The sequence below is a fragment of the Gobius niger genome (genome assembly GCF_951799975.1).
Source record: "Gobius niger genome assembly, chromosome: 12".
Taxonomy (NCBI): Eukaryota; Metazoa; Chordata; class Actinopteri; order Gobiiformes; family Gobiidae; genus Gobius; species Gobius niger.
Genome location: NC_136863.1, coordinates 28,175,482 through 28,194,656, shown reverse-complemented (window position 1 = coordinate 28,194,656; position 19,175 = coordinate 28,175,482). Strand labels below are relative to the sequence as shown.

Below are 19,175 nucleotides of genomic sequence, written 5' to 3'. Positions count from 1 at the left end.
ACACAAACATCGGGGTTTCCGTTTTAGAGAAATACAAACCCAAGATTTTTTTATTTTTATTTTCCATAGCCTCCGTTGTCTCTCCATAAAAATAGTTGTTGCTCGAATGAAACAGTTCAAAACGAAAAGTAACCCCCCCCCCACCCCCAAATGTAAGTCTGTGAAAAAAGCCCCAGTTTCTGACATTCAACATTTCTCGGTCGTCTCTTCTTTTTCTCTCTCTCTCTCTCTCTCTCTCTCTCTCTTTTTAGCTTCTCTCCGAAGGCCGCCTCGGTCAGCCCCGTATCACCTCCCCGCACGTGTGTGCTCCTTCTGAAACAATTAGCATCGGAATGAGCCCTTGCAGAGACAAGTCAGGCAACCGCTGTAATGCATTTACTAGATTAGCCCTAAAACACTACACAAGCCATAGAGAAGCATGTCCAAAACAAACAAAAAACAAAACCTTAAGGAATTACAGGAAGAAAAAAAAAAGAAGGGAAAAAAAAAATGCACCCAAGTGACGAGAGAACAAAGTATTTGCATCGACTGAGAGGCCAGCAACTGACATGACATCTTTTTTCATTGTGAGGTCGTGGGAACATGTTTTACAATTTTACAACTCAAGACGCAAAAACTGGCACTGGCGAAAGAAAAAGAAAGGAAAAAAAAATGAACACGGGCTTAGCTCCGGCGAACATAGAGTTAATCCTTGGCTGCAGAAGAAACTCACTGCAGCACAAAAGCGTTTTGGCTGATAGCTACTGAACGGCACATTTCTATCTGTGCCATCGCTATCGCTGCGCTGGACGGACACACGGCACGGTTACTTTTTTTTTTTTTCCTATCCCTGGTGGGTCAATCGTTGTTGGTCCGTGGACTATAACCCGACTGGTTTATTGCATATGATTATTTGGCACAGTACAAACTTGGGAGCTGACACACTGGGGAGGGAAGGGGGGGGGGGTCGTCTGTTGTGAAAGACTTTTTACTGCATTCTAAATATGGACGAAAAATGAAAAGAAAAAAAAAAACTGAAACGCCCTCATCCTGCGTTAAGACAGACGCGAGACCCTCTCTGAAGACAATAGAACAAATCGGTAGCTTTGTCATTTTTTTCCCCCTTTTTTTTTTTTTAAATAGAAGTCATTAGTTATTAGAAAATAGTTTCAAATTACTTTCTTTTCTAATATAATCTGCAGGTCTCACCACTGCCATTCATTTATATATAGATATATATTTGTATTTTTTTTTTTCATATTTATATACGTATGTATAGGGATGTACAAGAAACAAAACCAAAAAAAGTGTCTGTTTTCTCGTCTGTACAAAAGAAAGTTACCATCTTGTTCCTTGTGCATTCTATTGCATGGCCGAGTGAGCAGCGTGATGAGCGGAGAGAGAAGGGGCAGAGTCAGTGTAATCCAGAGAATGCTCCTCAGATTTGGGTCTCTTGAACCTTATCCTTTCCGTGAGTGGTCTTTATGACGTAAGGGTCAGTGATAGTGCTGATGTGGCTGTGGTGCTGCCTGACGGAGCGGTGCAGAGAGTTGTTGTGGGTCCAGTGCGCTCCGTAGCTCCCCTGGCGAGTGGCGGACGCGTATCCGGGTTTAAAGGTGTTGCTGTTGTGTTCCACTAAGGTGGGCAGTACCAGCCCCGTGTCGTCGGAGCCGCTAGATCCAGAGGTGGTGGGAGGAACCGGGGGAACCTCCTCCTCCATCTGAATGATCTCTATGGTCCTCACGGCCGCCACTGTGCTCCTCTGCTGATGTCGTTTGCGTAACTTATAAAAAGCAATCAACATGGCAGCTGCCAGCAGTGTGACCGCGACAAAGCAGCCGATGATAATTTTGGTGGTCTTCATGACCTCGTCCAGGCTGGCAGCTGGCCCACTGGGGATCTTGGCAGTGGTGATGGTCACCTGCCTTGGAGTCTGCGTGCTGTGGAACAGCACAGTGGGGGTGGAGATAAAGACGGGCTGGAAAACAGAAGGGGAGGCCGGAGGTGTGGGTTTGGGTTTAGGGGTCTCCTCCACTGTGGGCTCCACTACCTCCGTCACCTCCACCGTGGTGAAGTAAGACAAATTGGACGTGTTGAGTTCGGCGTTGCTAACATTTAGGTAGGCCGAGGCGTTCGAATTCCCCGCCATGTTGCTCACCATGCACGTGTAGATGCCGGTGTCCGTGGGGAGCACATTGGAAAAGTTGAGCGTTCCGTCGTTGAGGACGGATATCCGCGGGTGAGCAGTACCGTGTGTCAATATGGTGCCGTTGGGGAGAAGCCATCGGACCGAGCTCATGGCAGCTGTGCCACATTTCAGCTCAGCCACTCTCTCGGCTGAGATATTCAGATCTCGGGGAGCGTCCAGGATGACGGGGGCGGAGCACTGGAAGGTGGCCTGGTCCACCTCCACCAAGTATCGACCCTTCATGTGCAGGGGGACGTGGCAGCGGCCGCAGCACGTGGAGTTGGTGGGAATGTACTCCCTCAGCCACCAGGACAGCCACACCACGTCACAGTCACAGCGCCACGGGTTATGGTGCAGATGGAGCTCCACCAAGTACTGCAGAGGGGAGAAGAGATTGTGTGGGAGGGTTGACAGGTTATTATGGGCCAGATTCAGCTCCACAAGGGCTGTGTTGTCATCGAACGCATTTCTCTCAATGATGGTGATGGCAGAGTTCATAATCCAGAGTTTACGCAAATGTTTAAGTCCGTGGAAGGCCGCCGGTTTCAGTTCTGGGAAAACATTCTCGGATATCTCCAGCTCCTCTAATCCCACCAGTGGAGACAGATGAGGAAACTCCCGAAGGTTACACATCCCTAAATTCAGATACTTGAGGTTCTGTAGGCCATCGAAGGCCCCGTCCGATATATATTCCAATTTCCGCAGCTCGCCCAGGTCCAGCCTCATGAGGGACGGCACTCGGTTGAAGGCGTTGGCCGAAATGCTCTCGATGGGATTGTTCCTGAGCCACAGTTCTCTCAACTTGGACAAGTACTCGAAGGCCCCGCTGGGAATAACCGTCAGCCTGTTGTCGAACAGCTCCAGGGTGTTCAGGCTGGTCAGGCCGTTAAACGCTCCCACCTCGATCTGCCGGATGGCGTTGCGTCCCAGCTGCAGCACCTCCAGGTGGTGCAAGTGCCTGAAGGTGTCGGCCTGTATCGTCTCGATGCTGTTCTCCATCAGGTTCAAGTATCTGGTGTTGGTCGGGATGTTGGGGGGCACCCGGATCAGGCCCCGCCGCGTGCACACCACCTTGCTGAGCTGGTTGGTGCACGAGCACATGCCCGGGCAGTTCGGCGGGTGCGCGGGGCCCGAGGCAGGCCCCGCCGACTGGCACATACTCAGGGCTGGCACCATGAGGGAGAGCACGGCGAGCAAAGCTGTGTTCCAGGTAAGCTGCACACTAACCTGGCCCAGAGGACTCATGGTGCGGAGGGCTCATAGTTCGGCATGGTAGGGGGAGATGGCACGCACCCGCTGACAGACCGCCTTAGCCCGGTTGGAGCAACTCGGTGCCCCCAAGTTCCATCGACAGTGTTGGAGGGTGCTACATCATGACAGTGGGGGGGGGGAGGAGAGACAGAGAGGGAGAGGGGGGGAGAGAGAGACGGAGTAAGTGCGGCTTTCTGGATAAACGCAAAAGCACTGCAGCAATATCAGGAGGAAAAAAAAAAAGAAACAATTACATAAAGACGTACCTCATTAGTTTGAAATCAGACTGTATCTTCTCTCTCTCTCTTCAGTGTCCAAAAAAAACAAGTCCCGCACCACAGTCATTTATAAATCCACGCCATGGAAAGACAACGCTGGGAGCTGTTTGCTTCTTTCCTCTTTCTGAAAAAAGTCATGTGGACCCTTTATTAGCCAAAGGGTACAAAATGGCTCCTGGTATTAAAAAGCCTGAAAGCAGCATGGGGGGGTAGAAAAAAAGAAGAAAAAAAAAATAGAGAGAAGCACTTACGAGCAGATGCAGGGCCAGCCACGCTCGGCAGGTACGCGGATCCCTCCTGCCCCCTCTAACGGCTCCCGTGCCAGGCTGCGGACCCCGGATCGGCACTCGGCGGCGGCGCGTTCGGGGAAATCACAATCAGCCATAGCGCGTGGAGACGGTCGCGCGGGGGGGGGGGGGGGAGCAGCGGCAAAGAAGTGGAAGAAGGGAAAAAAAATAAAAAAATAAAATTCCTCAGTCCGTTCAGGGGGTCCGGTGGCGCGCGTGCATAGGGAAAGAAGATCGCTCTCCGCTGTTTTCGGTGGTCAGATCCCCCCCCCCCCCCTCTTTGCTATGTGACTTTGCCAGGGGCTAGTCAGTGCCTGATTAACCCCGTTGTGACAGAGACCGAGAGGCAGAGAAAAGGCTGAAAAACTCCCGGCACAGTCATATCACCCCCCCCTCTTTCCTCCGTGGCTGCCGTAGCCGTACTCCTGTCCTCTCTCTCTCGCTCGTTTCTCTCTCTTCTTCCTCCCCCCCCCTCTCTCTGACCGTCGGTCTGGTCTGGCTTGGCTGGCTCGGCTCGGCTCGGCTCTGGCTGGCTGGCCCCGGTCAGAGCAGCTGCGGGCTGCCGTGTGCACAGTTAGCAGTAATCCGTCTATTGGTCCTGGAGGGGAGGGAGGGGGGGAGAGGGGGGGGTGGCGGCGGCGGCGGGTGAGATGGTGGCTGAGGATGGGGGGGTGGGAAAGGGGATGCACTGCGCTGCTGGAGCCTCGCAAAGGCTTGGAGGAGAGAGGAGGAAGAAGGATGAAGAAAAAAAAAAAAGGAGGAGAGAGGGTATAGAGAGAGAACGGCGAAGAAGAAGAAGAAGAAGAAGAAGAAGAAGAAGAAGCGCTCCTGTCCTATTCTGCGACGAGTGTGAATCCCAAAAAAAAAAGAGAAAAAAAAAAAGCGCCGGGAGTGACGAGGAGGAGTGTGTGGACGACGCGTATCCGTAAACGTGGGGTGGGTGGGTGGGGGGGGAGGCTTGTCCCTCGCCGCGTTGTTTGTCCTCTCTGCCACCTTTATGTCTTTAGTTTTAGTTTTTTTTTTTTCTTCCTCCCCCGGAGCCGAGGTAGTAAGTTGTGGCAGTTATCCTTGCGCGTGCGTGAGAGAGAGCGCGTGCGTGCGTGCGTCTGCGCGGCTGTCAAGACTCGCGCGGAAGGACGGCTGGGACTGCTGGACCACTGCAGTGTAGCCAGAGAAGAAGAACGCGGGAAGGAGAGAGAGGGAAAGATAGATGGGAGGAACTGGGTAGATTAAGAGAGAAGGGGAGAGAGAGAGAGAGAGGGAGAGAGAGAGAGAGAGAGAGAGAGAGAGAGAGAGAAGTGACAGATCAAGAGCGAAAAGAAAGATCGAGGAGCGCGGCGCACGCGAGCGGGACGCGCTCAAACGGGCAGCCCACCGTCACACCAGCGCACGGGTAGCATTCTAATCCGCGTCTTCTCGCTCTTGTTTATTCTCCAGCCCCCCCACTCCCCCCCGTTCCTCCCCCACCTCCTCTTCCTCACCACCACCGCCACCTCCTCCTCCTCCTCCTGCTGCTGCTCTCCCGCGGTCGGTCGGTGGGTGCGCGTGGCGGCGTGTTGCAGGCAGCCTAAGACGCTCGCTCTGCCCCCCTCCCTTTGTCCTTCAGTGGCAACGTGAATGCACTGCTGACGCACTCCCTCTCAGCTGCTCAGCCAGCCTCGGAGCAGTGCATTGGTTTGATGCAGTGTTCCTGTGTATTAACACGTGTGGCGCATGCACACACACACACTCGCACACACAGACACACACACACACACACATACACACATGCGTACACGCACACACACACACCACCCGTCTCCCCTCTCGGCGCCTCTGTCTCTCCTCGCCTTCCTCTCGTCGCACCTCTGGCCCCGGTGTCCCGCCGCACTTCTTTCACCTGCGCACTCTGTTTCCTTCCACTCACAACTCGTGGCACCAATCCAACCTCTCCAGCACTCTACTTTTATCTTTCATTTTTTTTATTTTTTTTTATTATTCCTATACTGCGAGCCTGCGCCGCAATTCATCCCCCACTTGTAAAAGCAGAGCTTGGGTAAGTGATTTCCCACCCGCGACAGAGAAGAAGAGGCCACTCGTGTGTTGTAGCCTCTGTGTAAGGCTTCCCCTCGCAGCATAACAACGCTTCACGAGGGTACTGTATGAGCTTAAAGGGGTCCCTGACATCACACGAGAACTGAAACGCTGACTCCGCTGCTCGGGGGTCCACTGTGGGCACCGGTCCTCTCTCTCTCTCTCTCTCTCTCTCTTCTCTCTCGAGGGAGGGGAGGGACAAGATGAAAGAGCCTCTTGCCGTGCCGTTATCGCAGAGAAAGATGAGCGCCAAAGACATAGCGATAGGGGGAGAAAGAGAAGAGACTCAGCCAGGGGAGTTGGAGGGGGTAGGGGAGGCTATAGCCACGTCCTTGGTGTAATAGAGGGAAAGGGAGCCTATAGAAGGAGGCATAAAGGAGACTGATGGGAAGACGACGGCCCAGGAGCTCCACGAGTTGGATGGAAATGGTGATGTGACATTCGCGGCGAAGAGCCGGAGTCAATACGAACGTTGCTTTAACGGCTCGAACTGATCTCACTTGTGAAATGAGTTGAATCGTTGTGTGTACTTTGCTACAAATGTTACGGCGAGAAGACGAGAAACAGCATAAAAAGGGAACTAACACCAATCATCATTTGAGAGAGCCTGTTTTCCTTGAATACAGGTTATGTAGTACACACACAGTTTTTCCTTTAGTCTCCGTAGCATTGTATCAGTAATCTCCTCGCACAAAGCTTGGTATAAAATCACCTTGCTTCAGTAAAATTATGAACTAAAACATGCAGGAGTGCTATTTGGATACGTGTTCTAGGGCTGAACGATATTGAAGTAACTTGCGATATGTGCAATAACGATAATATTGCGTTTTTCACTACAACATTTCAACACGATATGTTCCATTCTAACGAAACACAAATCATAAGTAAGTCGTTTTTCAGAAATTGTGTCAAAACAAGAATTATTGAAAGGCTACATCATCTTGAGTTTGCAAAAAAATGTGCCAATCTCAGTAAGGTGAAGACTTTAGTGATGCTGCCATATATTGTGGCTTCTTGTGATACAGACAATGCTTCAACTAAGATTTTGTGCGATATTGTGCAGCCTTAACTTAGCCTCGTTTTACCAGACCCTCGTACTCATTGCATTTCGTACAAGGGTCTGGACCTACACAATTGAGCTCCGTTATCAGGTGGGAGGAGTGAACTCCTTTGAAACGATTGGATCTGATTTTCGCTAGCGTTTGGTCGTGACGTATGTAATGCGCCCGAGTGAGTGAAGCAGCTATCATAACTCTGTCATAGCTCTATCATGACTCTATCATGACTCTATCATAACTCTATCATGACTCTATCATAACTCTGTCATAGCTCTATCATGACTCTATCATGACTCTATCATAACCCTATCATGACTCTATCATAACTTTATCATGCCTCTATCATAACTTTATCATAGCTCTATCATGACTCTATCATAACTCTATCATGACTCTATCATGACTCTATCATAACTCTATCATAACTCTATCATAACTCTATCATGACTCTATCATAACTCTATCATGACTCTATCATAACTCTATCATGACTCTATCATGACTCTATAATAACTCTATCATAACTCTATCATAACTCTATCATGACTATCATAACTCTATCATGACTCTATCATGACTCTATCATAACCCTATCATGACTATCATAACCCTATCATGACTCTATCATAACTCTATCATGACTCTATCATGACTCTATCATGACTCTATCATAACCCTATCATGACTCTATCATAACCCTATCATGACTCTATCATAACTCTATCATGACTCTATCATGACTCTATCATGACTCTATCATAACCCTATCATGACTCTATCATAACCCTATCATGACTCTATCATAACCCTATCATGACTCTATCATAACTCTATCATGACTCTATCATGACTCTATCATGACTCTATCATAACCCTATCATGACTCTATCATAACTCTATCATGACTCTATCATGACTCTATCATGACTCTATCATAACCCTATCATGACTCTATCATAACCCTATCATGACTCTATCATAACTCTATCATAACTCTATCATGACTCTATCATGACTCTATCATGACTCTATCATAACTCTATCATGACTCTATCATGAGTCTATCATGACTCTATCATAACCCTATCATGACTCTATCATGACTCTATCATGACTCTATCATAACTCTATCATGACTCTATCATAACTCTATCATGACTCTATCACGACTCTATCATGAGTCTATCATGACTCTATCATAACTCTATCATAACTGTCATAACTTTATCATAACTCTATCATAACTCTATCATAACTCTATCATAACTCTATCATAACTCTGTCATGACTCTATCATAACTCTGTCATGACTCTATCATAACTCTATCATAACTGTCATAACTTTATCATGACTCTATCATGACTCTATCATAACTTTATCATGACTCTATCATAACCCTATCATGACTCTATCATAACCCTATCATGACTCTATCATAACTCTATCATGACTCTATCATGACTCTATCATGACTCTATCATAACCCTATCATGACTCTATCATAACCCTATCATGACTCTATCATAACTCTATCATGACTCTATCATGACTCTATCATGACTCTATCATAACCCTATCATGACTCTATCATAACCCTATCATGACTCTATCATAACTCTATCATGACTCTATCATGACTCTATCATAACTCTATCATGACTCTATCATGAGTCTATCATGACTCTATCATAACCCTATCATGACTCTATCATGACTCTATCATGACTCTATCATGACTCTATCATAACTCTATCATGACTCTATCATAACTCTATCATGACTCTATCATGACTCTATCATGACTCTATCATGACTCTATCTTAACTCTATCATGACTCTATCATGAGTCTATCATGACTCTATCATAACTCTATCATAACTGTCATAACTTTATCATGACTCTATCATAACTCTATCATAACTCTATCATAACTCTATCATAACTCTGTCATGACTCTATCATAACTCTGTCATGACTCTATCATAACTCTGTCATGACTCTATCATAACTCTATCATAACTCTATCATAACTCTATCATAACTCTTGGGAGCATTCCTTGCACATCCCAAGGCTTCAATTTTAATTTCTGGATATTTGTGAGCCGAAGAGCTTCCATTGCTTTCGTATCCGCTGCCATTGCCAAACTACAACCAGCAAATGCAGCGCAAATGCTTAACGTCACCTACAAGCCCCGCCTCCCCCGCTCGCTGAATGGTAGGTTGAAATTTAACCAATGTAACGCGGCCACTGAGATCAGACCCAGACGTACATGTAGGGAAATTATAATTGACCGGAGTTTACGGATGGCTAAGGCCAGGCTAGCTTTAACTGGTTCTTTCAAAATGTCTTGCTTTGGTGTTCTTCAGTGCAGGGATCAGCATATGATTTTAAACAGATACAAACCTGAGACACTCAAAGAAAAGGCCTTTATTGTAGCATTGCCATTGGATGAAAACATTGCATACACGTTTTAGTCCTATTGGACAAGGCAAACTTGTCCCAGTTTTATGTTTCCTTTTCTGTCAACAGGAGTAAAACACAGGCTGGTTGGCCTTAACTTGTCCAACAATGTACTCTGTATTTTACATTTTAAAAAAAAGGATCACTAAACTACCAGGGACTTCTTCAATTAATTTGTGTCCATTGATTTAGCAGACTGTTAGCTGAAAGTGAAAGCTTGTTTTCACCAGAGGTGTGTTGAGTACCCAAACTATTCACTCAAGTAAGAGTAATGTCACTTTGTAATATTTTTAGTCAAGTATAAGTAAAGAAAGTACTTGGAGAAAATGTTACTTGAGTTACTTGAGTCGAGTAACTTAGCACAAAAGTCTGATTTATTTTCAATGATGCTATAAATTGTGTAAAACAAAACATAAAATCATATGGAATTTGTCACATTTCTAAATAAAATACCAAGAAAATGGCAGAAAATAAAAATACTAAAATATCTTTACTCAAGTGCATGTATTTGAGTAAATGTAACTTCACTGTCTTTCCCTCAACTCCCTGCAGAAGGCGCTCAAGTCCAATTTTCAATCCTGACCCTCTGGATCTTTCCTGTCACATTTACAGACATTCACACAGACATCACACACATTCTTAAAGCTGCATTATGCAACTTCTGCAAAAAGACGTTCGTATTAATACTGTACATATTTGACCTTTCAGTGACCCGATCGATGTTTGCGTGGTTAGCATAGCGCCTTTACTTAACATCCCGATGGCCTCCAGGATCAGTTGTTGCTTATTGAATCGTTTCCATGGTAACATATACATTCCATTCCAAAACCCTACCAGAAGCGCTAAAAACCTCAAATAAAATGTATCCTGAAGCATCACAGGAGCCACCGGGATGGAAAGTAAAGGTGCTAAGCTAACCATCCAAACAAATAAATGTCCTAATCTTCCTAATAACTACTCCAACAGACACAATATTTTTCATTCAAAATTCTTGAATTTCTATAGATTAGAAATACTAGAGTTTTTCCATTAATGAGCTGATTGCAAATCTCCCAAAATTAAAATTCGAGGCCCGATAAACGACTGCAAATCCCACAATCAAATGAATAAAGTGGACCCCCAGCAAAGGATAGAACGTTTCTTTTTATTAAAGGAACAGGCCACCATTTTTACATACTGAAATATGTTCTTGCCTGAGCTTAGACGAGTTGATGCGTACCTGTGCGTTTTTGTGCGTACGCTCAGTCACGCAAAACGACCAAAGATGTTGTTAGCCTCTCCCAACAACATTTGGCCTCTCCCAATGTATTCCTATAGCTCCAAACGGGAGTGAAGTTGGAAGCTACCACACTCTTCCACGGGCACAAAGACCAGACAGGTACGCATCAACCCGTCTAAGCTCAGGTAAGAACATATCTCAGTATGGAAAAACGGTGGCCTGTTCCTTTAACCTCTTACCCGAGCACACTCTCCAATTCAGTTTTCCCCAGATCCGAAAGCTTAGGCCAGAGTAATGCCTCATTTGAAAGCTAAGACCCACAAAACTGACATTTTTTTTGTGTTGCGGGCGCCTTTTCATCACATTTTGTCACTTGTTTGTTGCTTTTTCATCACTCTTCACTCATGTTTTGGTCACTTTTTTGTTCAGTTTTTGTTGCTTTCCCCCCAGCACGGTTTTGTCGCTCTTTTGCCGTGTTTTTGTCACATTTTAGAAGCGCTTTTGTCGCGTTCTCTTTTCATTCTTTCGCTTTTTGTCACGTTTTCGTCGCTTTTTTGCTGCATTTTCGTCACTCTGGCATCCCATTTACTACGCCAAAGTTTAGATCGAATGTGCCCCGGTCACGTGGGGGGGGCGGATTACGAGGTTAAGGCGAGACACTGCAGGTGAATAGGGAAAAAATGTATATTTACGGATATCAATTTGAAACTTTTGCTGTAGATCACTGGCATAAATGTAAGAAAAAATACATGGCAAGTTTTCTGTTATTTTATCTTTTCATATAAGAACAGGGCGTTTTATGCCTAAAAATGCCCCAAATTTCCCATCTTTTCGGCGACGAAATCTGAATAATGGATAGAGCTACATTCAAATTTATGGTTTCATTTTATTGATGAATGAGTTACCAAGACTTTCTGAGAGGGGATTTTGGATTTCTTGTTTAGTTTTAAAATAAGCTGTTTTTTAGTGAAAAAATTTGTAAAAATGTAATTTTCGCTCAATAAATGGGGCTAGGGATTAAATAATAAAAAATCCCACTGAAAAAATCTTCCAAATATTGTTCAGTCCAAGGCTGGAAAATTTGAAGTCTTTAGGTCCGACTGACGTGGACATAGTGTCGCCACAATGACAGAAAAATGTGTTTTGAGAAAAAGGGCCTTGAAATTGCATTCTCCCATATAAGTCTATGGGGGAACATTGAATCAGCACAATATTTAAACATGTTATTGTGAAGATTAGACGTATTTTCTGTTTCCGGCTGAAAGCTTGTACGTTCAGAGACCAATTTGGCCCAAAACCTGAAAACTGGAAAATTTTAGTTTTGCCTGTAGTGTCTCCCCTTAAGCGTCATTTAGATGCAGAGGAAGACGCGGCCCCCCCATTGACCGCATTCCGCCGTCCCGGCCCCGCCCCGCCCCCCTCCTGCTGTCACTAATATATTAGCCCATCAGTGCTGGAGGTCTGGGCTGCGAAAACATGCAAACACGCCGCTGTCATTTCAGATTTGATTTCCAGTTGAGTACAGACGGGCTAAACAGTTTTTCAATTTCAAAATCCCGGGGTGCTTTTATTGAAAGAATGATGTATTACCCCTCCGAGCACGGACAATGACGGTTAGCTGCGCGGGCACTACAGGTGACGGCTTCTCTCGCGTACCCACATGAATAAAAGATCCCGCTAAATAAATGATTGTGTGCGGCATATGATTACACGCGCTACAGTTCTGGATGTACACGTTTTGCACATTATGTTGCGCCGTATTTATTTTTAATCTGCTGCAATCCACTGGAAGCCCATATGCGGCGTGTGTGTATACATTTCAGTGAGTGTGCAATATTCATTTGGACGGAGACTTTCCAGAGGATCCCTGTGTCTGCGTGCATAAATTATTCTTTGCTCCGTTCAATTATGCTAAAACATACGGTAAAAGCTTTAAAACAGTAGTGGGCCGATTGAAGAGATTAGGGAGGCAACAAAGACAACAAAGTAAATGGGATTTTTTTTTTTTTTTTGAGACAGATTGCAATTAGATTTCCCATTTATGTTTTAAAAGACAAAGAGGAAAGTCCTAGTTTGCAATGAAAACAATTCAGATGCAGCTCACCGAACCTCAGAGGAGACAGACCAGGCGCCCCAAGTGCCTCACAAGGGACAGTTTTTCATTCTGTCCAAGCCCGGTGGTGGTGAGCCAAGCACAGTGCTGTGGAAATGGTTTTGTGTTTTTTTAAAAAGTACTTAGTACTTTTCTGTTTACATGATGTGAAACTCACATTTAGCAGCATAAATAAAAAAGTAGCAAAGTAAAAAAAAAAAAAAAATAATAGACCTATTATTATTTGCTTAACTGCAACTTTCATGCAAGTCTTTTTGGCATTTAGAACATAATACTTCCATTTAGAACATAATACTTCCATTTAGAACATAATACTTCCGTTTAGAACTAATACTTCCATTTAGAACATAATACTTCCATTTAGAACATAATACTTCCGTTTAGAACTAATACTTCCATTTAGAACATAATACTTCCATTTAGAACATAATACTTCCATTTAGAACTAATACTTCCATTTAGAACATAATACTTCCGTTTAGAACATAATACTTCCGTTTAGAACTAATACTTCCATTTAGAACTAATACTTCCATTTAGAACATAATTCTTCCATTTAGAACATAATACTTCCATTTAGAACTAATACTTCCATTTAGAACATACTACTTCCATTTAGAACTAATACTTCCATTTAGAACATAATACTTCCATTTAGAACATAATACTTCCATTTAGAACTATTACTTCCATTTAGAACATAATACTTCCATTTAGAACACAATACTTCCATTTAGAACAAAATACTTCAATTGAGAACTAATACTTCCATTTAGAACATAATACTTCAATTTAGAACATAATACTTCCATTTAGAACATAGTACTTTCATTTAGAACACAATACTTCCATTTAGAACATAATACTTCCGTTTAGAACATAATACTTCCATTTAGAACATAATACTTCCATTTAGAACTAATACTTCCATTTAGAACATAATACTTCCGTTTAGAACTAATACTTCCATTTAGAACATAATACTTCCGTTTAGAACTAATACTTCCATTTAGAACATAAGAACTAATACTTCCATTTAGAACATAATACTTCCATTTAGAAGTAATACTTCCATTTAGAACCTAATACTTCCATTTAGAACTATTACTTCCATTTAGAACATAATACTTCCATTTAGAACTAATACTTCCATTTAGAACATAATACTTCCATTTGGAACATAATACTTCCATTTCGATCTAATACTTCCATTTAGAACATAATACTTCCATTTAGAACTAATACTTTCATTTAGAACGTAATACCTCCATTTAGAATATAATACTTCCCTTTAGAACTAATACTTCCATTTAGAACATAATACTTCCATTTAGAACATAATACTTCCATTTAGAACATGATACTTCCATTTAGAACATAATACTTCCATTTAGAACGTAATACTTCCATTTAGAACATAATACTTCCATTTAGAACTAAGTTTCCAGTGCAGAGCTTTTTCCCCCTCAACCCTTGAACGCCGCACAATCATAAGGAGGAAAAGAGCTGACCGCTCCTGTAGATGTTGGATTATTAAACAGACATTTCATGGGAACTTCAGCTGCATCAGAGCAGGTCGGACAGATGTTTGTCAGTTTATAATCTTTTTGTAAACTTCTATCATAATGCTAAACTCTGATGTGTTCGTTGCTAACTTTTGCGGCTTTTGCTGCTTCAACCATTTGCGATCTCTGCGCATGTTTGTGTTTACATGGTGAGGTGTGTGGTGTCCTGTGAGGTGAGGGAGGTTGGTACAAAGTTGCCTCGCTGGTTGCGAAGGTGGCGTATCTAGTGATGCATTGTGGGAATGCAACCATGCCGGTCCGGCAAAATACAGTAGCAGCTTTAAGGATATAATGCTCTGACACCAATGGCCACGGGCAGCAGCGTTTCATGACCACCAAGCAGGAGGCTGACATTAGCCGCCACTGCTGCAGGAGCTCCATCTCGGGGCGGCAGAAAAAGCTAGTTTTGCACTAGAAAGCATTGATTTCACACAGTATTAAAGAACTTTCATGGCTCATTTGTGAGAATGTTGCATGGTGGTTTTCATAAACCACCATGTGTAGGTGGTTTATGAGAAACCAGGCGTTTTTTGCGCAATATTGTTGTTTTTAGAAAATCCGCATATTAATACAGCTTGCACCAGTTAGCATAAGCTTTGATGGTATTGTTTGGCTGCATAGAGAGCTTGAAGCGCAGACTGGCATGTGCAGTTGAGCCAACACCATCAGAAACACGACTCCCAAGAAGTAGCTGGTTATTTTGGTGAGTAAATTCACGTAATGAATGTTTATGTCAGCTAATCCTGGATACTGGCAAGAAAGGGAAAAAAATCCAAGGCACTCCGATACCTGGTTAAAAGTCCTTTATTTTAAATGGACATGCCTACGTGTTTCTTCAGGGCATAAGATGGTGCCTTACAGACTATCCTACCCACTGAAGCGATCACTATGTTCCTCTCAAAACTAATCCTGGATAGTATTGAAATGGTAAAGTAAAGTACTAATGTTAGTTGTTTGAGAAATTAAAACAACAGATTAAGATCACATTTCTGAGATGATTTTGTTCCATATTTGTTCTAATGGTGATGCATCTATAAAAGTATACCGTCCTTACACTATGTTAAGAATTAATTAAGGCCTACTTTGTGTTATTTTCACTACCTTGAGTCTAGTTAGATAATATAATATAACACAAGCCTTGGGTTATTAGATGAAACATTACTGAAACACTAGATTGTAACAACATAATTTCTAAGTGGGTGAGTATAATAAACAAATCCATTTCCATAATCCATCTGCTTTTATAAACTTTTCTCGTAGTGATCAGAAACTTCACCTTTTGTGTGTGTGATATTCATGGTTGTTATGTATTCAGGTTGGAGATGAATGATGATGAAATAACAGATACTGCTTTGGTCAAAATTATAATCTTTATTTTTCAGAAACTTCAGGTATTTCCTGCTGTTCATTGTTACTCCCGGGATTTTCAACAAAAGGAAACACCTCAGTCAGTGATGAAAACTGCAGAGAGAGGAGCACAAACAATGATTACTGTATTATAACAATAATTCATGAACTATTTCTGCCAAAATATGAAGCAAATAAATAGTTTTGAGGAGGAACAGAATAGGCTACATGTAGGCCAGGACAGTTGTTCTTTCATTTGAGAGTATTTAGAATAGTTACTTTCTTAAAATCAGAGAAGTACGGTCATTAAATTATTGCTTCATATTGAACATTATCTGTTGCCTGCAAATGCCTGTTTCAGTGACTAAACAGACTATAAAAGGCAACACATGGCAGTAATCACACAAACACAAAATATTCATGAAATTTGTTACTATTAGTAAATATAGTTTTTGATTAGATCTATCCATCCATCCATCCATTTTCTTCCGCTTTATCCGGGGCCGGGTCGCGGGGGCAGCAGTCTCAGCAGAGATGCCCAAACTTCCCGATCCACACACACCTCCTCCAGCTGTTCTGGGGGGACCCCGAGGCGACACCAGGCCAGCTCGGAGACATAGTCCCACCACCGTGTCCTGGGCCTTCCACGAGGCCTTGTCCCACTAGGACATGCCTGGAACACCTCCCGCGGGAGGCGACCAGGAGGCATCCGAAACAGATGCCCGAGCCACCTCAGCTGGCTCCTTTCGACGTGAAGGAGCAGCGACTCTACTCCAAGCTCCTCCCGGGTAACTGAGCTCCTCACCCGATCTCGGAGGGTGCGCCCAGCCACCCTGCGAAGGAAACTCATTTCGGCCGCTTGTATTCGCGATCTTGTCCTTTCGGTCATGACCCAAATCTCATGACCATAGGTGAGGGTGGGAACGTAGATCGATCGGTAAATCGAGAGCTTTGCCCTCCGACTCAGCTCCCTCTTCACCACGACAGACCGATACAGCGACCGCATCACTGCTGACGCCGCACCGATCCGTCTATCGATCTCACGCTCCATCCGTCCCTCACTCGTGAACAAGACCCCGAGATACTTGAACTCCTCCACTTGAGGCAAGGACTCCCCACCGACCTGAAGAGGGGAAACCACCTTTTTCCGGTGGAGAACCATGGCCTCGGATTTGGAGGTGCTGATCCTCATCCCGGCCGCTACACACTCGGCTGCAAACCGCCCCAGTGCGTGCTGAAGGTCCTGGTTCGTTGAAGCCATCAGAACAACATCGTCCGCAAACAGCAGAGATGAGACTCTGAGGCTCCCAAACCGGACACCCTCCGGCCCCTGGCTGCGCCTAGAAATTCTGTCCATAAAAGTAATGAACAGAACCGGTGACAAAGGGCAGCCCTGGCGGAGACCAACACGCACCGGGAACAGGTCTGACTTACTGCCGGCAATGCGAACCAAGCTCCTGCTGCGGTCATACAGGGAACGGACAGCCCTTAGCAGAGGGCCCCGGACCCCATACTCCCGGAGCACCCCCCACAGGGCACCACGAGGGACGCGGTCGAACGCTTTCTCCAGATTCACAAAACACATGTGGACTGGTTGGGCGAACTCCCACGAACCCTCGAGTACCCGATGAAGGGTATAGAGTTGGTCCAGTGTGCCACGACCAGGACGAAAACCGCATTGTTCCTCCTGGATCCGAGGTTCAACCATCGGCCGGATCCTTTGATTAGATCATTGATTAGATCTGTTTTTACTTAACTTACCAGTCATACAAGTCCCTTGAGTAGTAGGTAGTAGTAGGCGTTAGCTTCACGGAGCTGTGAAGGCGGGTTTGTGGATGCTCTCCCCGCCCTCGAGAGCCGAGTCCTCAGTGAAGATCCCGCCTTTTTGTTCTTTTCAGTAACATGCTTGGTCAGAGCAGGGCTGTAAATCCAGCATGGATCTCATAGTCATTAAAGCAGTGCTAAGTAACTCATGCACCTAGAGGCCATAAGCGCCACTGCAGCTGTCGCAGCATGTCGCGTTTTTTTACTTGTGCGTGAGAGTAAATACTACACTGGTGGAAAAGACAAAGGGACAGAAGGATATTGTACATCCATTTACAATGGGGATATTTTTTTCACTCAAACTTGGCTGTAAATATAGTTTAAGCAGCGCTAGCCCGCAGCTAGCTTTGCCTGTTAGCCTGTTTGCTTCTTCTTCGTGATTCAATTAGTGTGCATTGGGGCCTCCAACCTGGTGCAGGAAAGCTGCAAGTGTGTTTTTTCTGGCCAGAGACATCAGGAGGAGATGAAAGACTCCCGAATCATCCCATTAAAGGGACTATACAGAGTTTAAAAATGTAAAAACTAAGTATTTTCCTCCCCCTACATGTTCCAGCCATGTCCTAATGTGTAGAATGAGCTCAGACCTGTTCACCACAACTGCCTCTAAAACCTTGCACTGTCACTCAAAAGGGTGTTAATTCGGGTCCGAAGTGCCGTCATGCACAAGCTTAATATAGAATTGCAGTTACACATAAGACCTGAGGTGGCAGTAGTGAGTATAAAATGACTAACTTGCATCTAGCCCCTTTAACACTTGTATTACCCCTAGAGGGACTACGGAAAGGATTTATTAAGATAAACAAGCTGGATGGATGGAGTTTGCATGTTCTTCCTGTGTCTGCGTAGGTTTCCTCCGGTTTCCCCTACCACTAAAAACATGTACAATAGGGGAATCTTCCAGCCAGGTGATATTGACCACCAGCCTGGCTCCACATCTGGAGATGTGTCCTCAGGCGCAGCACTGCCACTGCCCACTGCTCCTTACGGGTCGTTCCAGTGGCATTGAAGGACGGGTCAAATGCAGAGGACACATCTTATTGTACATTTGTTGTATATTGAAAAAAAGCACCTCTTACACAGAAAATACTGTTAATACAAAACTGTATATTCTAAGTTGTCTGCACCGCGGATGTACGTATGCTGTTGGACATCGGCGCTTGAATAAAAACAGCTTGAAATTGTTGATTTTTTTTTAACTTACATACGTGTGCTGACCACCATGAGATGAGAAAATCGTCCAAGTATGACAAAATCGCCCTTGCCGCTCCTTCGGGAATCTCTGGAATGTCCGTGTGAGCCGCAAACAGACTTAATTAAATGCACGCGTGAGAGATTGTTTTGTACATCAGAACTGACTTTGAGCGAAAACACACACAAACTACAAAGTGCCCCGGATCATTCTCAAAACATCATGTTTAATGCATGCGGCGCAAACAACTGTGCGATAAGAGCTTGCATTCTTTACGGCTGCGGCACTACTTTTATTCTAACGCAAAATCGAAGCCTTATTTTGTGTAATCACTTCTGTGT

The 19,175-nt window shown here is 44.5% G+C and overlaps 1 protein-coding gene across 2 annotated transcripts; it reads right to left on the bottom strand.

Moving 5' to 3' along the window:
- Positions 1 to 615: 615 nt before the first annotated feature.
- On the bottom strand, positions 616 to 4,191 carry lrrc4.2 (leucine rich repeat containing 4.2). Of its 2 annotated transcripts, XM_079567250.1 has the most exons (3): positions 3,948 to 4,191; positions 3,685 to 3,820; positions 616 to 3,533 (listed from the first exon to the last, which is right to left on the bottom strand). In XM_079567250.1, the coding sequence occupies exon 3, from the start codon at positions 3,410 to 3,412 to the stop codon at positions 1,418 to 1,420; it is 1,995 nt and encodes a 664-aa protein (XP_079423376.1). In that variant the 5' UTR covers positions 3,413 to 3,533; positions 3,685 to 3,820; positions 3,948 to 4,191; the 3' UTR covers positions 616 to 1,417. The 2 variants fall into 2 exon arrangements, with proteins under 2 accessions (XP_079423376.1, XP_079423377.1); XM_079567251.1 differs by lacking the exon at positions 3,948 to 4,191 and having other exon boundaries at positions 3,685 to 3,919.
- Positions 4,192 to 19,175: the final 14,984 nt, after the last annotated feature.